Source organism: Hypanus sabinus, chromosome 6 (assembly GCF_030144855.1).
Source record: "Hypanus sabinus isolate sHypSab1 chromosome 6, sHypSab1.hap1, whole genome shotgun sequence".
In the NCBI taxonomy this organism is placed as follows: domain Eukaryota; kingdom Metazoa; phylum Chordata; class Chondrichthyes; order Myliobatiformes; family Dasyatidae; genus Hypanus; species Hypanus sabinus.
The window spans coordinates 182942482-182962137 of NC_082711.1; the positions used below are offsets into that span (position 1 = coordinate 182942482).

The following is a 19656-nucleotide window of genomic DNA, read 5'->3' on the forward strand; positions in this document are numbered from 1 at the left end:
AATAGCATCCCTGACCAGTAATGCCACCCCTCCTCCCCTTTCTTCCCCCTCTTTATCCCTTCTAAAGCACTGAAATCCAGGAATATTGAGAATCCATTCCTGCCCTGGTGCCAGCCAAGTCTCTGTAATGGCCACTACATCATAATTCTATGTACGTATCCAAACCTCAGTTCTTCGCCTTTGTTCCTGATGCTTCTTGCATTGAAGTACACGCACTTTAGCCTTTCTACCCTGCTACCCTTATGCCCTTTATTCTGTTTTTCTTTCCTCAAAGCCTCTTTATATGTTAGATTTGGCTTTACTCCATGCACTATACTTGCAGCTCACGCATGTCCTTTATCCTCCTCCACCTCACCATCTACTCTAACACTTTGGTTCCCCTCCCCCTGCAAATATAGTTTAAAGCCTCTGGAGCAGCACTAGCAAACCTTCCCGCAAGGATGTTAGTCCCCCTCCAGTTCAGGTGCAACCTGTCCCGTCGGAACAGGTCCCACCTTCCCTGGAGCACGGCCCAATTGTCGAGAAACATGAAGCCCTCCCTCCTGCACCAACTCCTTAGCCACATATTTAGCTGAATTATCTTCCTATTTCTAGCCTCACTAGCACGTGGCATGAGTAGAAATCCTGAGATTGCAACCTTGGTGTCCTGTCCTTCAACTTTGCACCTAACTCCCTAAATTCTCTTTGCAGGACCTCCACCTTCTTCCTATCCACGTCATTGGTCCCTACATGGATCACGACATCTGGCTGCTCACCCTCCCTCTTGAGAATGCTGAGAACTCAATCCGAGATATCGCGAACCCTGGCGCCAGTGAGGCAACAGACCATCCATAATTCTCAATCTCTTCAGCAGAACCTCCTATCTGTCCCCCTAACTATCGCATCCCCTATCACTACTGCTCTCCTCTTTTCCCTCCTTCCCTTCTGAGCTGAGGGTCCAGTCTCGGTGCCAGAGACGCAACCACTGCAACTTGTCCCTGGTAGGTCATCCCCACCAACAGTATCCAAAACGGTATACTTATTATTGATGGGAACGGCCACAGGGGTGCTCTGCTCATTCTGTCTATTCCCCTTCCCTCTTCTGACAGTCAACAAGCTATCTGCCTCCTGACTCTTAGTGGTGACTATCTCCCTGTAACTCCTGTTTATTTCTGCCTCAGCCTCCCAAATGATCCTAAGTTCATCCAGCTCCAGCTCCAGTTCCTAACTTGACTTGTCAGGAGCTGCAGCTGGATGCACCTTTTGCAGGTGTAGTCATCAGGGACAATTGTGCTCGCCCTGACTTCCCACATACTGCAAATGGAGCACTCGACTATCCTAACTGCTGCCTCCATTACCTACTTCTGAGCTAATTAGATCAATTAAAGGATCTTGCCCACCCTTACCTCACTGGGAGCAAGCTCGTCCTCAGCCTCTGCTCTCCGAAGCCACTCGAGCCAAGGCCTTCATACTCAGTCTCCCACTACTCTGTCGCCCACTCTGTTAATCTGTTCACTTTTTAAACTCTCCCGCTGCCTCACGGGCCAACTTTCACACACTTGCGCAGTCGTGCCCTGTTCAAACTGCCGAAGAAATTACTTGGTGATTTTGTTCAGACTAGCCTGATTAAAACCTCCCAAAACAATGATGAAGACATTAGGGTGTGCTGTTTCATGCATGTTGATCCCATTGCTCAGATCATCTGAAGCCTGATTGACATTGGCCTGAGGTGGAATGTACACTGCCACCAAAATGATCACAGAAATCTCCCGTGGTAGGTAAAATGGATGGCACTTAACTGAGAGATACTCCAGGTCTGGTGAGCAGAATTGGACAGCACTGATATATTTATGCCCAAAAGCTGCTCACAGTACTCCAAGAGAAGCCTCACAGGTGCCTTATAAAGCTTCAACAATCCCTCTTTGCTTTTATATTGTAGTCCTCTCAAAATTAATGCTAAAATCACATTTGCCTTCCTCACCACCAGCACAACCTGCAAATTACCCTCTGATTTTTGAATTTCTCACTATCTATGAAAGTCTACATTTATTTTTTCTCCCAAAGTGCATGACTATACATTTCCTGACAATGTATTCCATCTACCACTTCTTTGCCAATTCTCCTAATTTGTCTGTCCTTCTGTAGCTACTTTGCTTGCTTAACACTGCCTGCCCCTCCTCCTAATCTATGTATCATCCACAAACTTGACCACAAATCCATCAATTCCATCACCCAAATCATTGAATATAACATAAAAAGAAGTGATCCCAACCCAGAAAGTGTGAAACACACTTGTCACCAGCAGCCAACCAGAAAAGGCTTCCTTTATTCCCATTCTTTGCTTCCTGACAATCAGCCAATGCTCTATCCATGCAAGAATCTTTCATGTAATGTGATGGGCTCTTAACTTGTTAAGCAGCCTCATGCATGGTACCTTGTCAAAAGCCATCTGAAAATCCAAGTACCCATCTATTGATTCCCCTGTGTCTATCCTGCTTGTTATTTAGAACCATAAAACATAGAACATTACATCACAGAAACAGGCCTTTTGCCCTTCTTGGCTGTGCTGAATCATTTTTCTGCCTAGTCCCAATGACCTGCACCTGGCCCAAATCCCTCCATACACCTCTTATCCATGCACCTGTCCAAGTTTTGCTTAAATGTTAAAAGTGAGCCCACATTTACCACTTCATCTGGCAGCTCATTCCACACTCCCACCACTCTCTGTGTGAAGCCCCCCCCCAATGTTCCTTTTAAACTTTTCCCCCTTCACCCTTAACCCATGACCTCTGGTCTTTTTTTCTCCCCTGGCCTCAGTGAAAAAAGCCTGTTTGCATTCACTCTATCTATACTCATCGTAATTTTATACACCTCTATCAAGTCTCCCCTCATTCTTTTACGCTCCAGGGAATAAAGTACTAAGCTATTCAACCTTTCTCTGTAACTCAGTTTCTCAAGTCCCAGCAACATCCTTGTAAACCTTCTCTGCACTCTTTCAACCTTATTAATATCCTTCCTGTAATTTGGTGACCAAAACTGCACACAATACTCCAAATTCAGCCTCACCATTGCCTTATAAAACCTCACCATAACATTCCAACTCTTATACTCAATACTTTGATTTATAAAGGCCAATGTACCAAAAGCTCTCTTTACGACCCTATCTACCTGTGACGCCACTTTTAGGGAATTTTGTATCTGTATTCCTAGATCCCTCTGTTCTACTGCACTCCTCAGTGCCATACCATTTACCTTGTATGTTCTACCTTGGTTTTTCCTTCCAAAGTGCAATACCTCACACTTGTTTGTATTAAACTCCATCTGTCATTTTTCAGCCCATTTTTCCAGCTGTTCCAGATCCCTCTGCAAGCTTTGAAAACATTCCTCACTATCCACTACACCTCTAATTTTTGTATGAATGAATGATCTTTATTGTCATTATACATAGGTGCAATGAAACTCTGTTTGACTTCCTCTCAGGCAATCAAACAAAGTGGTAGCTAAAAACAAGGCAGTGATAGAAAAACTGTATTAAATAGATAAGTAGCATAAAGTAAGTTACAGCAGCACCAGAATGTTACAGTAATACACAAAGTGCCATTACTGCAAGTACTTGAGTATCCGTGTGTGCTCACAGTTTCAGCCATTGTTCTGTGGGAGTGGTACGATGGAGGCCACAGCTCTGGGGTCGAAATTGTTCCTCAGTCTATTTGTTCTGGTTTTTAGTGTCCTGAACCTTTTGCTGAACGGAAGCGGGTCAAACAGGGAGTGGCCGGGATGTGTGGTGTCTCTGGTTATGCTGATTGCTTTCCTCCTGAGTCTGCTGGAGTAGATGGTGTCCAGTCCTGGGAGCTCCATCCTGACAAATCGCTGGGCCGCCTTCACCACGCAATGCAAGTCTTGTCGCTCAGTGGCTGTGCAGCTAGCATACCACACGGTGGCGCTGTCGGTCAGGATGGTTTCAATTGTGCTTCTGTGGAAGTTAAGCAACAGCTTTTGTGGGAGTTTGTCCTGTTTCAGCTTTCTGAGGAAGAAGAGTCTTTGTTGTGCCTTTTTTACAAGCAGCGAGGTGTTGGTGGTCCATGTCAGTGAGGTGTTGGTGGTCCATGTCAGCGAGGTGTTGGTGGTCCATGTCAGCGAGGTGTTGGTGGTCCATGTCAGTGAGGTGTTGGTGGTCCATGTCAGCGAGGTGTTGGTGGTCCATGTCAGCGAGGTGTTGGTGCTCCATGTCAGCGAGGTGTTGGTGGTCCATGTCAGTGAGGTGTTGGTGGTCCATGTCAGTGAGGTGTTGGTGGTCCATGTCAGTGAGGTGTTGGTGATCCATGTCAGTGAGGTGTTGGTGGTCCATGTCAGAGAGGTGTTGGTGGTCCATGTCAGCAAGGTGTTGGTGGTCCATGTCAGTGAGGTGTTGGTGGTCCATGTCAGTGAGGTGTTGGTGATCCATGTCAGTGAGGTGTTGGTGGTCCATGTCAGAGAGGTGTTGGTGGTCCATGTCAGTGAGGTGTTGGTGGTCCATGTCAGTGAGGTGTTGGTGGTCCATGTCAGCGAGGTGTTGGTGGTCCATGTCAGTGAGGTGTTGGTGGTCCATGTCAGTGAGGTGTTGGTGGTCCATGTCAGTGAGGTGTTGGTGATCCATGTCAGTGAGGTGTTGGTGGTCCATGTCAACGAGGTGTTGGTGGTCCATGTCAGCGAGGTGTTGGTGCTCCATGTCAGCGAGGTGTTGGTGCTCCATGTCAGTGAGGTGTTGGTGCTCCATGTCAGCGAGGTGTTGGTGCTCCATGTCAGTGAGGTGTTGGTGGTCCATGTCAGTGAGGTGTTGGTGGTCCATGTCAGTGAGGTGTTGGTGGTCCATGTCAGTGAGGTGTTGGTGGTCCATGTCAGAGAGGTGTTGGTGCTCCATGTCAGCGAGGTGTTGGTGCTCCATGTCAGCGAGGTGTTGGTGGTCCATGTCAGCGAGGTGTTGGTGGTCCATGTCAGTGAGGTGTTGGTGGTCCATGTCAGTGAGGTGTTGGTGATCCATGTCAGCGAGGTGTTGGTGGTCCATGTCAGCTGCTTTGACAACGTAACTCCAAGGAACTTTAGGTGTTCCACACTTTCCACTACCTCTCCATGTATGTGGAGGGGGTGTGTACTCCGTCCTTTGACCTCCTGAAATCAATGATCATCTCTTTTGTTTTAGAAGTGTTAAGGACCAGGTCATTGTCCTTACACCACTCTATCATTATCAGCAAATTTGCTGATCCAATTTACCACAGTATCATCCAAATCATTGATATAGTTGACAAATAACAATGGACCCAGCACTGATCCCTGAAGCACACTATTAGTCGCAGGCCTCCACTCAGAGAAGCAATCCTCCACTACCACTCTCTGGCTTCTCCCATTGAGCCAATGTCTAATCCAATTTACTACCTCACCATGTATACCTCGCGACGGAATCTTCCTAACTAACCTCCCATGCGGGACCTTGTCAATGGCCTTACTGAAGTCCATGTAGACGACATCCACTGCCTTCCCTTCATCCACTTTCCTTGTAACCTCCTTGAAAAACTCTAATAGATTTGTTAAACATGACCTACCATGCACCTACCGTGTTGACTCTCCCTAATAAGTCCCTGTCTATCTAAGTACTTGTAGATCCTAACTCTTAGTACTCCTTCCAATAATTTACCCACTACCAACGTCAAACTTACCGGTCTATAATTTCCTGGATTACTTTTAGAGCCTTTTTTAAATAATGTAACAACATAAGCTATCCTCCAATCCTCTGGCACCTCACCCACAGATACTGACATTCTAAATATATCTGACAGGGCCCTGCAATTTCAACACTAATCTCCTTCAAGGTCCGAGGGAATACCCTGTCAGGTCTTGAGGATTTGCCTCAAGATAGCAAGCACTTCCTCCTTTTCAATTTGTATAGGTTCCATGACCTCACTACTTGTTTGCCTTATTTCCATTGACTCCATGCCAGTTTCCTTAGTAAATACAAATGCAAAAATAATCATTTAATATCTCCCCCACTGCTTTTGGTTCCATACATAGTCAACCATTCTGATCTTCAAGAGGACCAATTTTATCCCTGACTATCCTTTTGTTCTTAATATACCTGTAGAAGCTCTTTGGATTATCCTTCACCTTGACTGCCAAAGCTACCTCATATCTTCTTTTAGCCCTCCTGATTTCTTTCTTAAGTATTTTTTGCACTTCTTATACTCCTCAAATACCTTATTTGCTCCCTGTTTCCTATGCATGTCATACATCTCTCTCTTCTTCTTTATCAAGTTCCAATATCCCTTGAGAACCAAGGTTCCTTATTCTTATTCACTTTGTCTTTAATCCTGACAGGAACATACAAACCCTGCACTCTCAAAATTTCTCCTTTGAAGGCCTCCCACTTACCAACGACATCCTTGCCAGAGAACAACCTGTCCCAATCCACGCTTTTTAGATCCTTTCTCATTTCTTCAAATTAGTCCTTTTTCCAGTTTAGAACCTCAGCCCGAGGACCAGATCTATCTTTATCCATGATCAAGTTGAAACTAATGGTGTTATGATCACTGGAACCAAAGTGTTCCCCTACACACACTTCTGTCATCTGTCCTAATAGGAGATCTAATATTGCATCCTCTCTAGTCGGTTCCTCTATATATTGATCTAGAAAACTTTCCTGAACACATTTTACAAACTCTAATCCATCTAGACCTTTAACTCTATGGGAGTCCCAATTAATGTGTGGAAAATTAAAATCCCCTACTATCACAGCTTTACGTTTCCTGTAGTTGTCTGCTATCTCTCTGCAGATTTGCTCCTCCAATTCTCGCTGACTATTGGGTGGTCTATAATACAACCCCAGTAATGTGGTCATACCTTTCCTGTTTCTCAGCTCCACCCATATGGCCTCGGTAGACAAGCCCTCTAATCTGTCCTGCCTGAGCACTGCTGGAACATTTTCCCTGACTAGCAATGCCATCCTTCCCCCACCCCCCCACCACCCTTCATTCCTCTGTCTCTATCACGTCTGTAACATCAGAACCCTGGAACATTAAGCTGCCAGTCCTGCCCCTCCTGCAGCCGTTTCACTAATGGCTACAATGTCATAATTCCACGTGTCATTCCACGCCCTCAGCTTGTCAGCCTTCCCCACAATACTCCTTGCATTGAAATAGACACACCTCAGAAGATTATTACCACCACACACAACCCTTCTATTTGTGACTTTGCATGAGACTTTAACATCATTTATTTTCACCCCTGCTCCACTATCTACTCTGGCACTCTGGTTCCCATCCCCCTGCAAATCTAGTTTAACCACCCCACCAATAGCACTAACAAACCTCCCTGCAAGGATATTGGTCCCCCTGTAGTTCAGGTGTAACCCGTCTCTCTTGTATAGGTCCCACCTGCCCCAGAAGAGGTCCCAATGATCCTGAAATCTGAAACCCTGCCCCCTACACCAGTTCCTCAACTACATATTCATCCTCCAGAGCATTCTATTCTTACCCTCACTGGCACATGGCACTGGTAGCAATCCTGAGATTACCACCCTCGAGGTCCTGCTTTTTAACTTCCTACCAAGCTCTGTATACTCACTCTTCAGGACCTCGTCACTCTTTCGTTCTACGTCATTGGTACTGATGTGTACCATGACAATCTAGCTGCTCACCCTCCCATTTCAGAATGCTGTGCACGTGATCAGAGACATCCCTGACCCTGGTACCTGGGAGGCAACAAACCATCCTGGAGTCTCTGTCGTGACCACAGAACCTCCTATCTGTACCTCTAAATATCGAGTCCCCTATCACTACTGCTCTCCTCTTCCCCCCTCCCTGCTGCACTGCAGAACCAGACTCAGTGCCAGAGATCCGGCTTCCGCAGTTTGTCCCAGGTAAGTCATCCCTCCCAACAGTATCCAAATCGGTATACTTGTTGTTAAGGGGAATAGCCACAGGGAAGCCCTGCTCTGCCTGCCCTTTCTCCTTCCCTCGCCTGACGGTAACCCAAATACCTGTGCACTGGAATAACTACCTCCCTGTAGCTACTATCTATAAACACCTCATTCTCCCAAATGATCCAGAGGTCATCCAACTCCTGCTCCAGTTCCCTAACATGGTTTGTTAGGAGTTGCAGCTGGATGCACTTCCTGCAGGTGTCATTGTCAGGGACACCAGAGGTCTCCCTGACTTCCCACATCCTGCAAGAGAAGCATTCCAACATCCTGCCTGGCATTCTCTCTACTCTAAACGATCATAAATAAAACTTACCGGAACCTATCCTCGCCTCTGCCTGGTCACGCCGAAGCCTGTTGAGCCAAAGCCATCCCACTCTGCCTCAGTCCACTCCGACAATGGCCGCTGTATATGGCGGTCTTTTTTTTTAACCTTTGATGAGCTACGTCACGCTCCTGCACAGTTTAGCCTCTTTTCCCAAATCTGTAAAAAAAAGGCTTCTCTCCGAGATGCCTTTACTTCTTCACTGTCCGCCTCTTGCTTCAAATTAAAAGACCATTGAAAAATTCCTCTCCTTTTTAAACCTTTGGCACGCTACATCACTTGCCCATGTAGTCTAGCCTCTTTTCCCTGATCTGTTAAAAAAATGGTTTCTCTCCATTTCTTCAAAGAATTCCAACAGATTTGTCAGGCAAAATTTTCCCTTGAGGAAACCATTCTGACAATGGCCTATTTTATCATGTGCCTCCAAGTACCCAAAACCACATCCTTCACAATTGACTTCAACATTTTCCCAACCTCGAACATCAGACTAACTGCCCTATAATTTCCTTTCTTCTGTTGTTCTCCTTTCTTGTAGAGTGGAGTGACATTTACAATTTTTCCAGTCCTCCAGAACCATGTCATTCTTGAAAGACCAGCTTCCATGGAGAAGGATCTTCTATAGGCCTTTGAGTACCAGTCAGATATGTTGGACCAAAATCCAGTCAGTGAAGGGCAAAACCAAAAGGTGTGTGACAATGTGACCTCCATCCCTTGAAATCTATCACACATTGGCAAGACAAAAAGATAAATCTTGTGCAACCTGAGTTTAGAATAGTGAAGACAATGGACAACTTTGAACTGGATCAGTTAGTGTCTTCCGTTAACAGAGCAGGCCCATACCATAGACAAACTCTTGTCCCAAGCAGCTTCAGATAATTCAATGCCCAATTCCTCTCTCCAGGCCTCCCTGATCTTCACAGTGGAGGCTATAGTACAACCATCAAACAAACGTACAAACTTAGAAACAAGATGCCTGGAGTCAGCAGGGTTCTTTAAGATATCAAAAAATATATTCTTCCCTGGAAGGATTTCAAAATTACAAATTTTGGATTGGACATAGTGTCTAATTTGTAAGTAATGAGAAAAGTGTGAGTGAGGCAGCTCAAATTTCTCATTTAGCAGACTAAATGTTGCAAACCGTCCCTCTATATACAGGTCTTCAATAGAAACTAGACCCTTCTCCCTCCAGGCATGCTAGATTTTGTCTAACCATGAGGGTAGAAAGGAGTGGTTGAAACAGATTGGTGTTTGTATCAGAGGTCTCTATTAGATTCAGAACACTCCTACTCTGATTTGGAATTCTGACGAAGTTTTTCAAAATGAAACTTAGACTGTTAGAAGTCCCAGGCTTTTCCAGCTTAGAGAACAGCATGGCTGGCAAAGAAGAGTTGACAACAGAGTTAGACTCCATCTATATAGCCACAAAGGGGCCCCAGGGGCTAAGTTATCCGGAGTCCCCTGTTGCCAAAACATTAGAGCCCTAACATTAACAGCCCAGTAATAGTGTCCAAATACAGGTAATCCCAGCCCTCCTTCAGACTTGGGCTTTTGCAAATGAATTTTCAAAGTCCTGTAGTTCTTGTAATTTCAAATGTAAGACAAAATCATGGAGTCAAACTCTTTAAAGAAGGCTGATGTGAGAAAAATGTGGAGATTTTGACAAAGATAGAGAAACCTAGGAAGGGAGACCATTTTAATTGAATTTATGCAGCCAATCATGGACAAAGGTAGGGTTTTCCAACTTTCTATATTCTAAGTTTTGAGAGAAACTCTGCGAAGTTTAATTTAAATATTAGTTTAGGATCTTTGGGTATTAACAAGCCAAGATAGGTAAGGTGATTTTTAACTACTTTAAACGGGACACTTTAAAAAAAAACCGGTGTGTAGACGTCAGAGAGGGGCACCAAGTCTCTTCTTGTCCAATTGATTGAGTATCCTGATAGTCTGCCAAAGGAGCTGATTAAATCTAGAAGAAGGGGGACTGACTTTTCTGAATTTTGAAAGTACAATATCATATCATCGGCATATAAACTAATAAGTGTTTCAATACCTTCCACTTTCAAACCCACAATATTTGAGTGACTTCTTATTTTAGGGTGAGGGGCACTACTGCAATGGTAAAGAGGGTGGCAAGAGAGGGCAACTCTGCTGAACTGAACAGTGTAGGGGAAACATAGTTGAATTGTCGCTATTGGTTATGATAGAGCATATTGGGCTGGCGTATATCAATTTTACCCAAGATATAAATGTCTCGCCAAACCCAAATCTGTACAGTGACTCAAACATGTAAGGCCACTCAATCTGGTCAGAAGCCTTCTGTGCATCAAGGTTGCAGCTCCACTGGCTTTCCCATGATCAGCATACATAGTATTAAGGAGGCATCTGACATTGGAAAAAGAGAAACTGCCTGGAATGAATCTGATATGATCAGAATGGATGATAAATGACAAGTGCTTATTTAGCCAGCTAGCCAGCATTTTAGTTATTACTTTTCTATCGAAGTTCTGGAGTGCAACTGGGCCTGTAGCTGGCCAGGTCTGTTTCCTCTTTACCTTTCTTTAGAATGAGGGAAATGTTAGCCTTGTACAATGTTTTAGGCAAGGCTTTGTCTCTCTGAGAGCAAGATATCATTCTGAGGAGGACTGAGGCGAGGATATCACAGAATTTTTTATAAAATTCGCAGCAAAATCCATCCGACCCAGCTGCCTTGCCGGACGGAAATGACTTAATGGGAGAGGTTATTTCTTCCAATGTGAAGTCAAAACCTAGGTCCTTCCTGGCAACGTCACTGAGTTTCGGCATTACAAGAGAGTCAAAGAAGTCATTCAAGTTAGATTGAGTGGCAGCACATTTAGAGGTGTAGAGTTCACTGTAAAATTCTTTAAAACAGTCATTTACCTCCTTGGGGTTAGATAACAGGGTGCCCACCCTTGATCTAATGCAGTGGGTTGATCTTGAGGCTTGGGCGCCCCTAAGTTGCTGCACCAGGAGCACCCCAGTCTTGTCCCCCATTTCAAAATGCTTTTGTCTTAATTTTAAAAGGTTATTTATTTGACTGCCCAAGATGCAACTGTACTCATATTTAAGCTTCATTATATCTTATTACAGTCTTCAGAGGATTTTGAGACTTGGTATATTGCTTCAAGGGTTGGAAGAGCATTTTAATCTCTAATAATTGCCCCTCTCTCTCTTTCTTAGCAGCAAATTCATATGAAATTATATACCCATGAATTACAACTTTTAATGTCTCCCAGAGTGTGGAATCTGACACTTCGCCACTATCGTTAATTTCTATGAAATCTTTTAATCTGGTGGTGATGTTTTCAATAAATTTCTTATCAGTGAGGAGGGAAGGGTTAAAACACCAGGAGTAGATTCATTTGGGAAGGGAGAGATTTAGGGACATTGTCAAGGGGCTATGATCAGAAACTAATATATTATATTTTATATCGGTGACATGAGAAATTAAATGAGAGCCAAACCAAAAAGTAGTCTATTCCACTATAGGCTAACTTTGAGGAGATGCGAAAGGATTTAGAGAGAGTGGATTGGGTCAAGTTGTTTTATGGGAAGGATGTAACAGAGAAATGGAGGTCATTTAAGGGTGAAATTATGAGGGTACAGAATCTTTGTGTTCCTGTTAGGTTGAAAGGAAAGGTTAAAGGTTTGAAAGCACCATGTTTTTCAAGGGATATTAGAAACTTGGTTCGGAAAAAGTGGGATGTCTACAATAGATATAGGCAGCATAGAGTAAAGGAATTGCTCAAGGAGTATAAAGAATGTAAAAGGAATCTTAACAAAGAGATTAGAAAAGCTAAAAGAAGATACGAGGTTGGTTTGGCAAATAAGGTGAAAGTAAATCCAAAAGGTTTCTACAGTTATATTAAAAGCAAGAGGATAGTGAGGGATAAAATTGGTCCCTTAGAGAATCAGGGTGGTCAGCTATGTGTGGAGCCGAGGGAGATGGGAGAGATTTTGAATGATTTCTTCTCTTCGGTATTCACTAAGGAGAAGGATATAAAATTGTGTAAGGTGTGGGAAACAAGTAAGGAAGTTATGGAACCTATGACAATTAAAGAGGTGGAAGTACTGGCGCTTTTAAGAAATTTAAAAGTGGATAAATCTCCGGATCCTGACAGGATATTCCCCAGGACCTTGAGGGAAGTTTGTGTAGAGATAGCAGGAGCTCTGATGGAGATCTTTCAGATGTCATTAGAAACGGGGATTGTGCCGGAGGATTGGCGTATTGCTCATGTGGTTCCGTTGTTTAAAAAGGGTTCTAGAAGTAAGCCTAGCAATTATAAACCTGTCAGCTTGACATCAGTGGTGGGTAAATTAATGGGAAGTATTCTTAGAGATAGTATTTATAATTATCTGGATAGACAGGATCTGATTAGGAGTAGCCAGCATGGATTTGTGCATGGAAGGTCATGTTTGGCAAACCTTATTGAATTTTTTGAAGAAGTTACAAGGAATGTTGATGAGGGTAAGGCAGTGGATGTAGTCTATATGGACTTCAGCAAGGCCCTTGACAAAGTTCCACATGGAAGGTTAGTTAAGAAGGTTCAGTCGTTAGGTATTAATGCTGGAGTAATAAAATGGATTCAACAGTGGCTAGATGGGAGATGCCAGAGAGTAGTGGTGGATAATTGTTTATCGGGATGGAGGCCAGTGACTAGCGGGGTGCCTCAGGGATCTGTTTTGGGCCCAATGTTGTTTGTAATATACATAAACGATCTGGACGATGGGGTGGTAAATTGGATTAGTAAGTATGCCGATGATACTAAGGTAGGAGGTGTTGTGGATAATGAGGTGGGTTTTCAAAGCTTGCAGGGAGATTTATGCCGGTTAGAAGAATGGGCTGAATGTTGGCAGATGGAGTTTAATGCTGAGAAGTGTGAGGTTATACACTTTGGCAGGAATAATCCAAATAGAACATACAGGGTAAATGGTAGGGCATTGAGAAATGCAGTGGAAAAGAGAGATCTAGGAATAACAGTGCATAGTTCCCTGAAGGTGGAGTCTCATGTAAATAGGGTGGTGAAGAAGGCTTTTGGAACGCTGGCCTTTATAAATCAGAGCATAGAGTACAGAAGTTGGGATGTAATGTTAAAATTGTACAAGGCATTAGTAAGGCCAAATTTGGAATATTGTGTACAGTTCTGGTCACCAAATTATAGGGAAAATATCAATAAATTAGAGAGAGTGCAGAGACGATTTACTAGGATGTTACCTGGGTTTCAGCACTTAAGTTACAGAGAAAGGTTGAACAAGTTAGGTCTCTATTCATTGAAGCGTAGAAGGTTGAGGGGGGATTTGATCGAGGTATTTAAAATTTTGAGAGGGATAGATAGAGTTGACGTGAATAGGCTGTTTCCATTGAGAGTAGGGGAGATTCAAATGAGAGGACATGATTTGAGAGTTAGGGGGCAGAAGTTTAAGGGAAACACGAGGGGGTATTTCTTTACTCAGAGAGTGATAGCTGTGTGGAATGAGCTTCCTGTAGAAGTAGTAGAGGCCAGTTCAGTTGTGTCATTTAAGGTAAAATTGGATAGGTATATGGACAGGAAAGGAGTGGAGGGTTATGGGCTGAGTGCGGGTAGGTGGGACTAGGTGAGATTAAGAGTTCAGCACGGACTAGGAAGGCCGAGATGGCCTGTTTCCATGCTGTGATTGTTATATGGTTATATGATTTGTGAACATGAGAATATCAAGAATATTCCTTGTCGGTAGGATGTTGAACTTGCCAGATGTCTACTAAATTCCTAGATTTAATCAAATTGTTTAGGACCTGCACTGACACGATATTTGGGGGCGGGCGGGAAGACAGTCTACCTAAGTATGGATCTAGGTAGCAATTCAAGTCACCACCAATAATTATATTTGGATTACTGGCATCCGGAAGTAAGTCAAAAACTTTCCTAAAAAAATTTGGCTCACCTGTGACCGTAAATATTAAGGAAGGTTAGCAGAAATGAATTAATGGTGCCAGAGGCCATGATATACCTGCCAAGAGGATACGTGGTCATGGAAGTGAGTTGAAATGGAATATTTTTCCTAAAGAGGATAGCCACACCACGGGCATGAGAAGTAAATGGTGACTGGTAAACCTGCGATATCCAGCTAGACCTCAATCTGCGTTGCTCAGTTACAAACGTGCTTTGATATGGGTTTCCTGTAGAAAAATCACATCTGCAAATAGAGATTTGAGATGTCTAAAAACTTTATCCCTCTTAACAACTTGACCAAGCCCCTTAACATTCCACGAGACTACTGCAATATCTTTGCCCCCCAGCTGCATTCTACGATGAGACCTCTGCATATGAGAATAAAAGAGAGATTATTGCAGTTGAGCACAAACATAGTAAACAGTGCAAAATGGCTGGCAGCCTCATAAAAACACAACGTACAAAAAAGAACAAAAACATGTCTGAGCCATAAACAAGAACAACACACCCTAACCCACCCCCCGTATCTCCCTAAACCAGACACATAGTTCCCCATTTCCATCCAAAAGGGAGCTGCTGGGCAGGTAAGTAACATTACACAATTATCATAAACTCCCTCTGCGAGAAAATTTATAATGCAAATTATATAATACCGTTAAACATGTGCTATTAGGGCATAGGTAGCAATCCAGAGCTCACAACCCTAGAGGTCCTGCTCATTAATTTAACACCTAACTCCCAGAGCTCCACCTCAAATTCCAACCCTCAAACTCCACCCCCCTCAAACCCCACACCTCAATCCCCAAGCCTCAAACTCCACACCTCAAACCCATGCCTCAAACTGCACACCTTAGACTCCACATCTGATAAGCCACCCCAAAAACTCCACCCTTCAACCTTCAAACACAACCCCTCAAACTGCATGGCTCAAACTACACGTCTCAATCTCCACGCAACCATCTCCATCCTTCAAGCTTAATCTCTCAAACTCTACCACTCAAACACAACCTCTCAAACTCCATCCCTTAAACTCCATGGCTCAGGCTCCACCCCTCAAAACTCCACACCTCAAACTCCATCCCCTAAGGATCCACACCTCAAATGCCACTCCTCAAAACCATGCCTCAAACTCAATGCATCAAACACGAGCCCCCAAACTCCAATCGTCAAGCTCCATAATTGAAACTGCATTTCTGATAGCCCACCCTTCAAACTCCACATCTGATAGCCCAACCCTTGAACTCAATCCTTCAAACTCCAACCTTCAAACATTCAAGCCCCACCCTAACCCTAACCCTAACCCTCATGTCAGGGTTTGCGGGGGTGAGTCCAGGATTAATTGGGGTGTGTCTAGGGCTAGTGGGGATGTGCGCACCCCTGGACCTTAGGATTAGGTTTGAGTGTAGGATTGGTGGATGTATATGTGTGGCTGGGAGACACAAGGCTGCGGAGTTTTGAGTGGTGAGGTATAAGGTCCAATGCCAGATAGAGCAGTGTAGCGGAGTCAGTTTAATCTGGCCCATACCTTTCAATATTGTGGTCCAATACCACTTGGTTTAATGAATCGGGTGTGCGCTGGGAAAAATCATCAGTAATGCAACCTCAGGTCACTGGGTGTTTTGGGTCTTTAATCATTAGACAGCCTCCCCCATGTGACCCAGCCAGGATTGGATGATCAGGCCTTGCTTGTGTTTATCCCATGGACAAACAGAATGAGAGGCATGTAATTCTGAGGGTAATTATATTTTAAAACAGCGTTACCTGGCATCTGTATGCCTGGGATTGCATGGGTTAAATAGTGTTTACTGGGGACTTAGTATCACTTCATCTTAGTAGTGACTTGTTTTCTGTGGACCCAGCTTGGGTTTAACTTATTGGTTCTCTCTCACCTTTTGGGTATATTGGCATTTTTCTTGGCATTTCATGGACTGGGAAAATGAAGAGCACGTCACTGTAAGGTTAGGTTGAGAGTATTAGGGCAGTGGGCGAATAAGCCCTAGTATGCTTTTTGAACTCGTCACTTGAGATTCAGTATCACGACACCCTGCAACTTTGATCTGGCACACACCTTCATTCACAAGGTCCAAAGCTTACCTTTCTTAGATATTTCTCCTCCCAACACAGGTCATTGGGTGTGTGGGGTTGTGGCCCGGGTTAAGCAGGGGTGTGCCTTGGGTTAGTGGGGAGTGTGCACCCATTTTGACTTTAGGATTAGGTTTCAGGATAGGCATTACGGATGTATATGTGGATCGGGGAGCGGTAAGGTTCTAGAATTTTGTGCAGTGAGGTTGGAGGTGCTATGGTGGATAGGGTAGTGTTTTGGAGCCAGTTTAATCTGCCCCATGCCTTTCATTCCCAAGGTCCGACACCACTTGGTTTAATGAACAGTGTGTGTACTGGGAGACATCAAAAGCAATGCAACCTCAGATCATTGGGTGTTTCAGGATTTTAATGATTACACAGCTCACCAAGGAAACTGAGGTAGGATTGATCAGGCCCGGCTTGTGTTTATCCCAAGGACCAAGATAATGAGAGGCATGTGTTAGGGTTAGGTTGAGAGTATGCAGGCAGTAGGCAAATCGGCCCTCTTGTGCATTTTGATCTCGTCACTTGAGATTCAGTTTCACACGACCCTGACACTTTGAACTGGCCCACGCCTTCATTAACCAGGTCCAGATTGCCTTTGTTGAAACTTGCCCCTCCTGACATAGTACATCGGATTTGTGGGGGGTTTGTAAGGGTTAATGAGGGTGTGCTTAGGGTTTGTGGGGCTGAAGCCAGGGTTAATCGGGAAGTACCAAGGGTTTGTGGGGATGTGTGCCCCTTTTGGACCTTAGGATTAGGTTTGGATGTTGGGCTGGTGGATAGGGTTAGGGTAAGGTTGAGAGTATTTGGGCAGTGAGCGAATCAGCCCTCTTGTGCTTTTTGATCTCATCACTTGAGATTCAGTTTCACACAACCCTGCCACTTTGGTCTAGCCCACACCTTCATTAGGGTTTATGTAACAGTCCTTTGCCTTTCTTGGATCTTGCCCCCCCCCCCCCCCGACACAGGATATCGAGTTTGTGGGGCTTTGGCCAGGGTTAATCGATGCTTGCCTCGGGTTTATGGTGGTGTGTAGGAGGATTGGAGATGTCAGGTTTAGGGATAGGGCAAAGGACTGTTACATAAACCCTTTAGTGGGGTGTGGCTTAGGTTCTTTGAGGTGCCGTCTGATTTAGTTTGGATGCACAGAAGTTAAGACTGGGTGAAGGGTGGGGTTGGGGATGTTTGTGGGGTGGTGTGGTATTGGTGATGTGGTGTGAAGTTGGCTCCCTGGTGGGGAGTGGACTCAAGATTATGGGGGAGTATAGGAGGGTTAGAGGTGTTTGGATTAGGAGTATGGCTGGGAGGTGGGGCTGTGGGACCTTGCAGTGGAGGGCATGGTTCAAGGAGCACCTGAGCTGCTCATGGGTGTTGCATGAGAGGGAATGGTGGGGGCTGCAGTAATGTAAGCCCCTTTGTGGGGTCTGGCTTGGGGTATTTCAGGTGCTGTCTGGTTTATTTGCGTGGTCAATTGGAAGTTAGTATTAGGGTGAAGTGGAGAGTTGGGGATGCTTATGGGGTGGCGTGGTACTGCTGATGTGAAGGTGAACCTGGCTCCCTGGTGGGGAGAGGGCCTGGGTTTCTAAGGGTGTGCAGGAGCATTGGCGGTTAGGGTTAGAGTTTGGGGGCTAGGGGTTAGAGGTTAGGTTGAGAGAATTTGGGCAGTGAGTGAATCAGCCTTCTTGTGCCTTTTTGATCTCATCACTTGAGATTCAGTCTTACACCACCCTGCCACTTTGATCTGCCCCACACCTTCATTTACCAGGTCCAACACTTGCCCCCCCCCCCACCGACAAAGGACATCGAGTTTGTGGGGGTGTGACCAGGGTTAATCGGTATGTGCCAAGTGTTTTTGGTGGTGTGTGCCACTTTTGGACCTTAGGATTAGGTTTGAGTGTTGGGCTGGTGGATGTATATGTGTGGCTGGAAGAGATAAGGCTGCAGAGTGTTGCGTGGTGATGTATGAAGTGCTATAGCATATTGGCTCGTATGGGGAAGCCAGGTTAATCTGGCCCATGCCTTTCATTATTGTGGTCCGACACCACTACGTTCAACGAACTGGGTGTGCGCTGGGGCCCCTCATCAGTAATGCATCCTCGGATCGTCAGGTGTTTCGGGCCTTTAATCATCAGACATCCTCCCCATGGTGGCCCAGCCAGGGCTGATCAGACCCATCTTGTGTTTTTCCCATGGACCAGCATAATGAGAGTCATGTAATTCTGTGGGTAATGATATTTTTAATCCTCATTACCTGGCATCTGTATGCCTGGGATTGCAGGGGTTAAACTGACAGTGTTTACTGGGCATTCAGCATAACTGCACCTGAGTTTAGTACTGACTTGTTTTCTGTGGCCCCATCTTGGGTTTAATTTACTGGTTCTCTCTTGACTTATGGGTATCTTGGCTTTCTTATTGGCATTTCGTGGGCCGGGAGAATGAAGAGCGTGTCACTGTAAGGTTAGGTTGAGATTATGCGGGCAGTGGGCGAATCAGCCCTCTTGTGCTTTTTGAGCTCATCACTTGAGATGCAGTTTCATGCAACCCTACCACTTTATTCTGCCCCACGCCTTCATTAACCAGCTCCAACACTTGCCATTGTTGGATCTTGCCTCTCCGCGTTAGGGTTAGTCATGATTAGAGTCATTCTGCAGAACACTACCAGCTGGGAGTGTTGTGCACATCTAACCTGTCATTACAGCATGTCACCACCAGGTGGGAGTGTTGCCCACATCTGATCTGTCATTATGGCAGGACCCCATCAGGTGGGAGTGTTGTCTAAATGGGATCGGTCCTTGCAGCAGGACACCAGCAAAGGACATTACCAGTTGGGAATGTTATCCACTGCGGACCGGTCATTGTGGCAGAACACCACCAGCTCAGAGTGTTGTAGAAAGCCGAACTGTCATTGTGCCAATACACCACCAGGCAGGAGTATTGTCCACAGCGGAACTGTCATTGCAACAGCACACCACCAGGTTGGAGTGTTGTCCACAGAGGGTATGTCATTACAAGAGAACACCAACAGGTCGGACTGTTGTCGACAGCGGAACTGTCATTGCTACAGGACACCACCTGGTGAGAGTCATGTCCACACTGGACCTGTCATTAAGGCAAGATACCATCAGTGCGAGTGTTGTCCACAGGAGATCTGTTGTTATAGAAGGACACCACCAGGTGGGAGTGTTGTCCATGTTGTTGTTGTTCATCCTTCGGAGTCGAAGACAACCACGACTTCTGTCAGGTGGAGGATTTGTGACTGTGGGTCTGGAGGTGACTGGTGAGGCCAATCTGGGCCCTGAAAGCTCGCCCACATGTGGGACGCATGAGGGTAGGTGCTGCAGTGGAAGTGGAGGCAGCTTGAGCCTTGCGCG

The 19656-nt window shown here is 45.1% G+C and overlaps 1 protein-coding gene across 1 annotated transcript in view; it reads right to left on the bottom strand.

Annotated features, from left to right (window-relative positions):
- Window positions 1–3436: 3436 nt before the first annotated feature.
- Window positions 3437–19656, bottom strand: part of LOC132396204 (uncharacterized) — a 64224-nt gene continuing 48004 nt past the window's right edge. Inside the window, exon 2 of the mRNA XM_059973786.1 lies at window positions 3437–3952. Within this exon, the coding sequence (XP_059829769.1) occupies window positions 3619–3952 (334 nt within the window). The 3' untranslated portion in view covers window positions 3437–3618. The remainder of the gene's footprint in view (window positions 3953–19656) is intronic.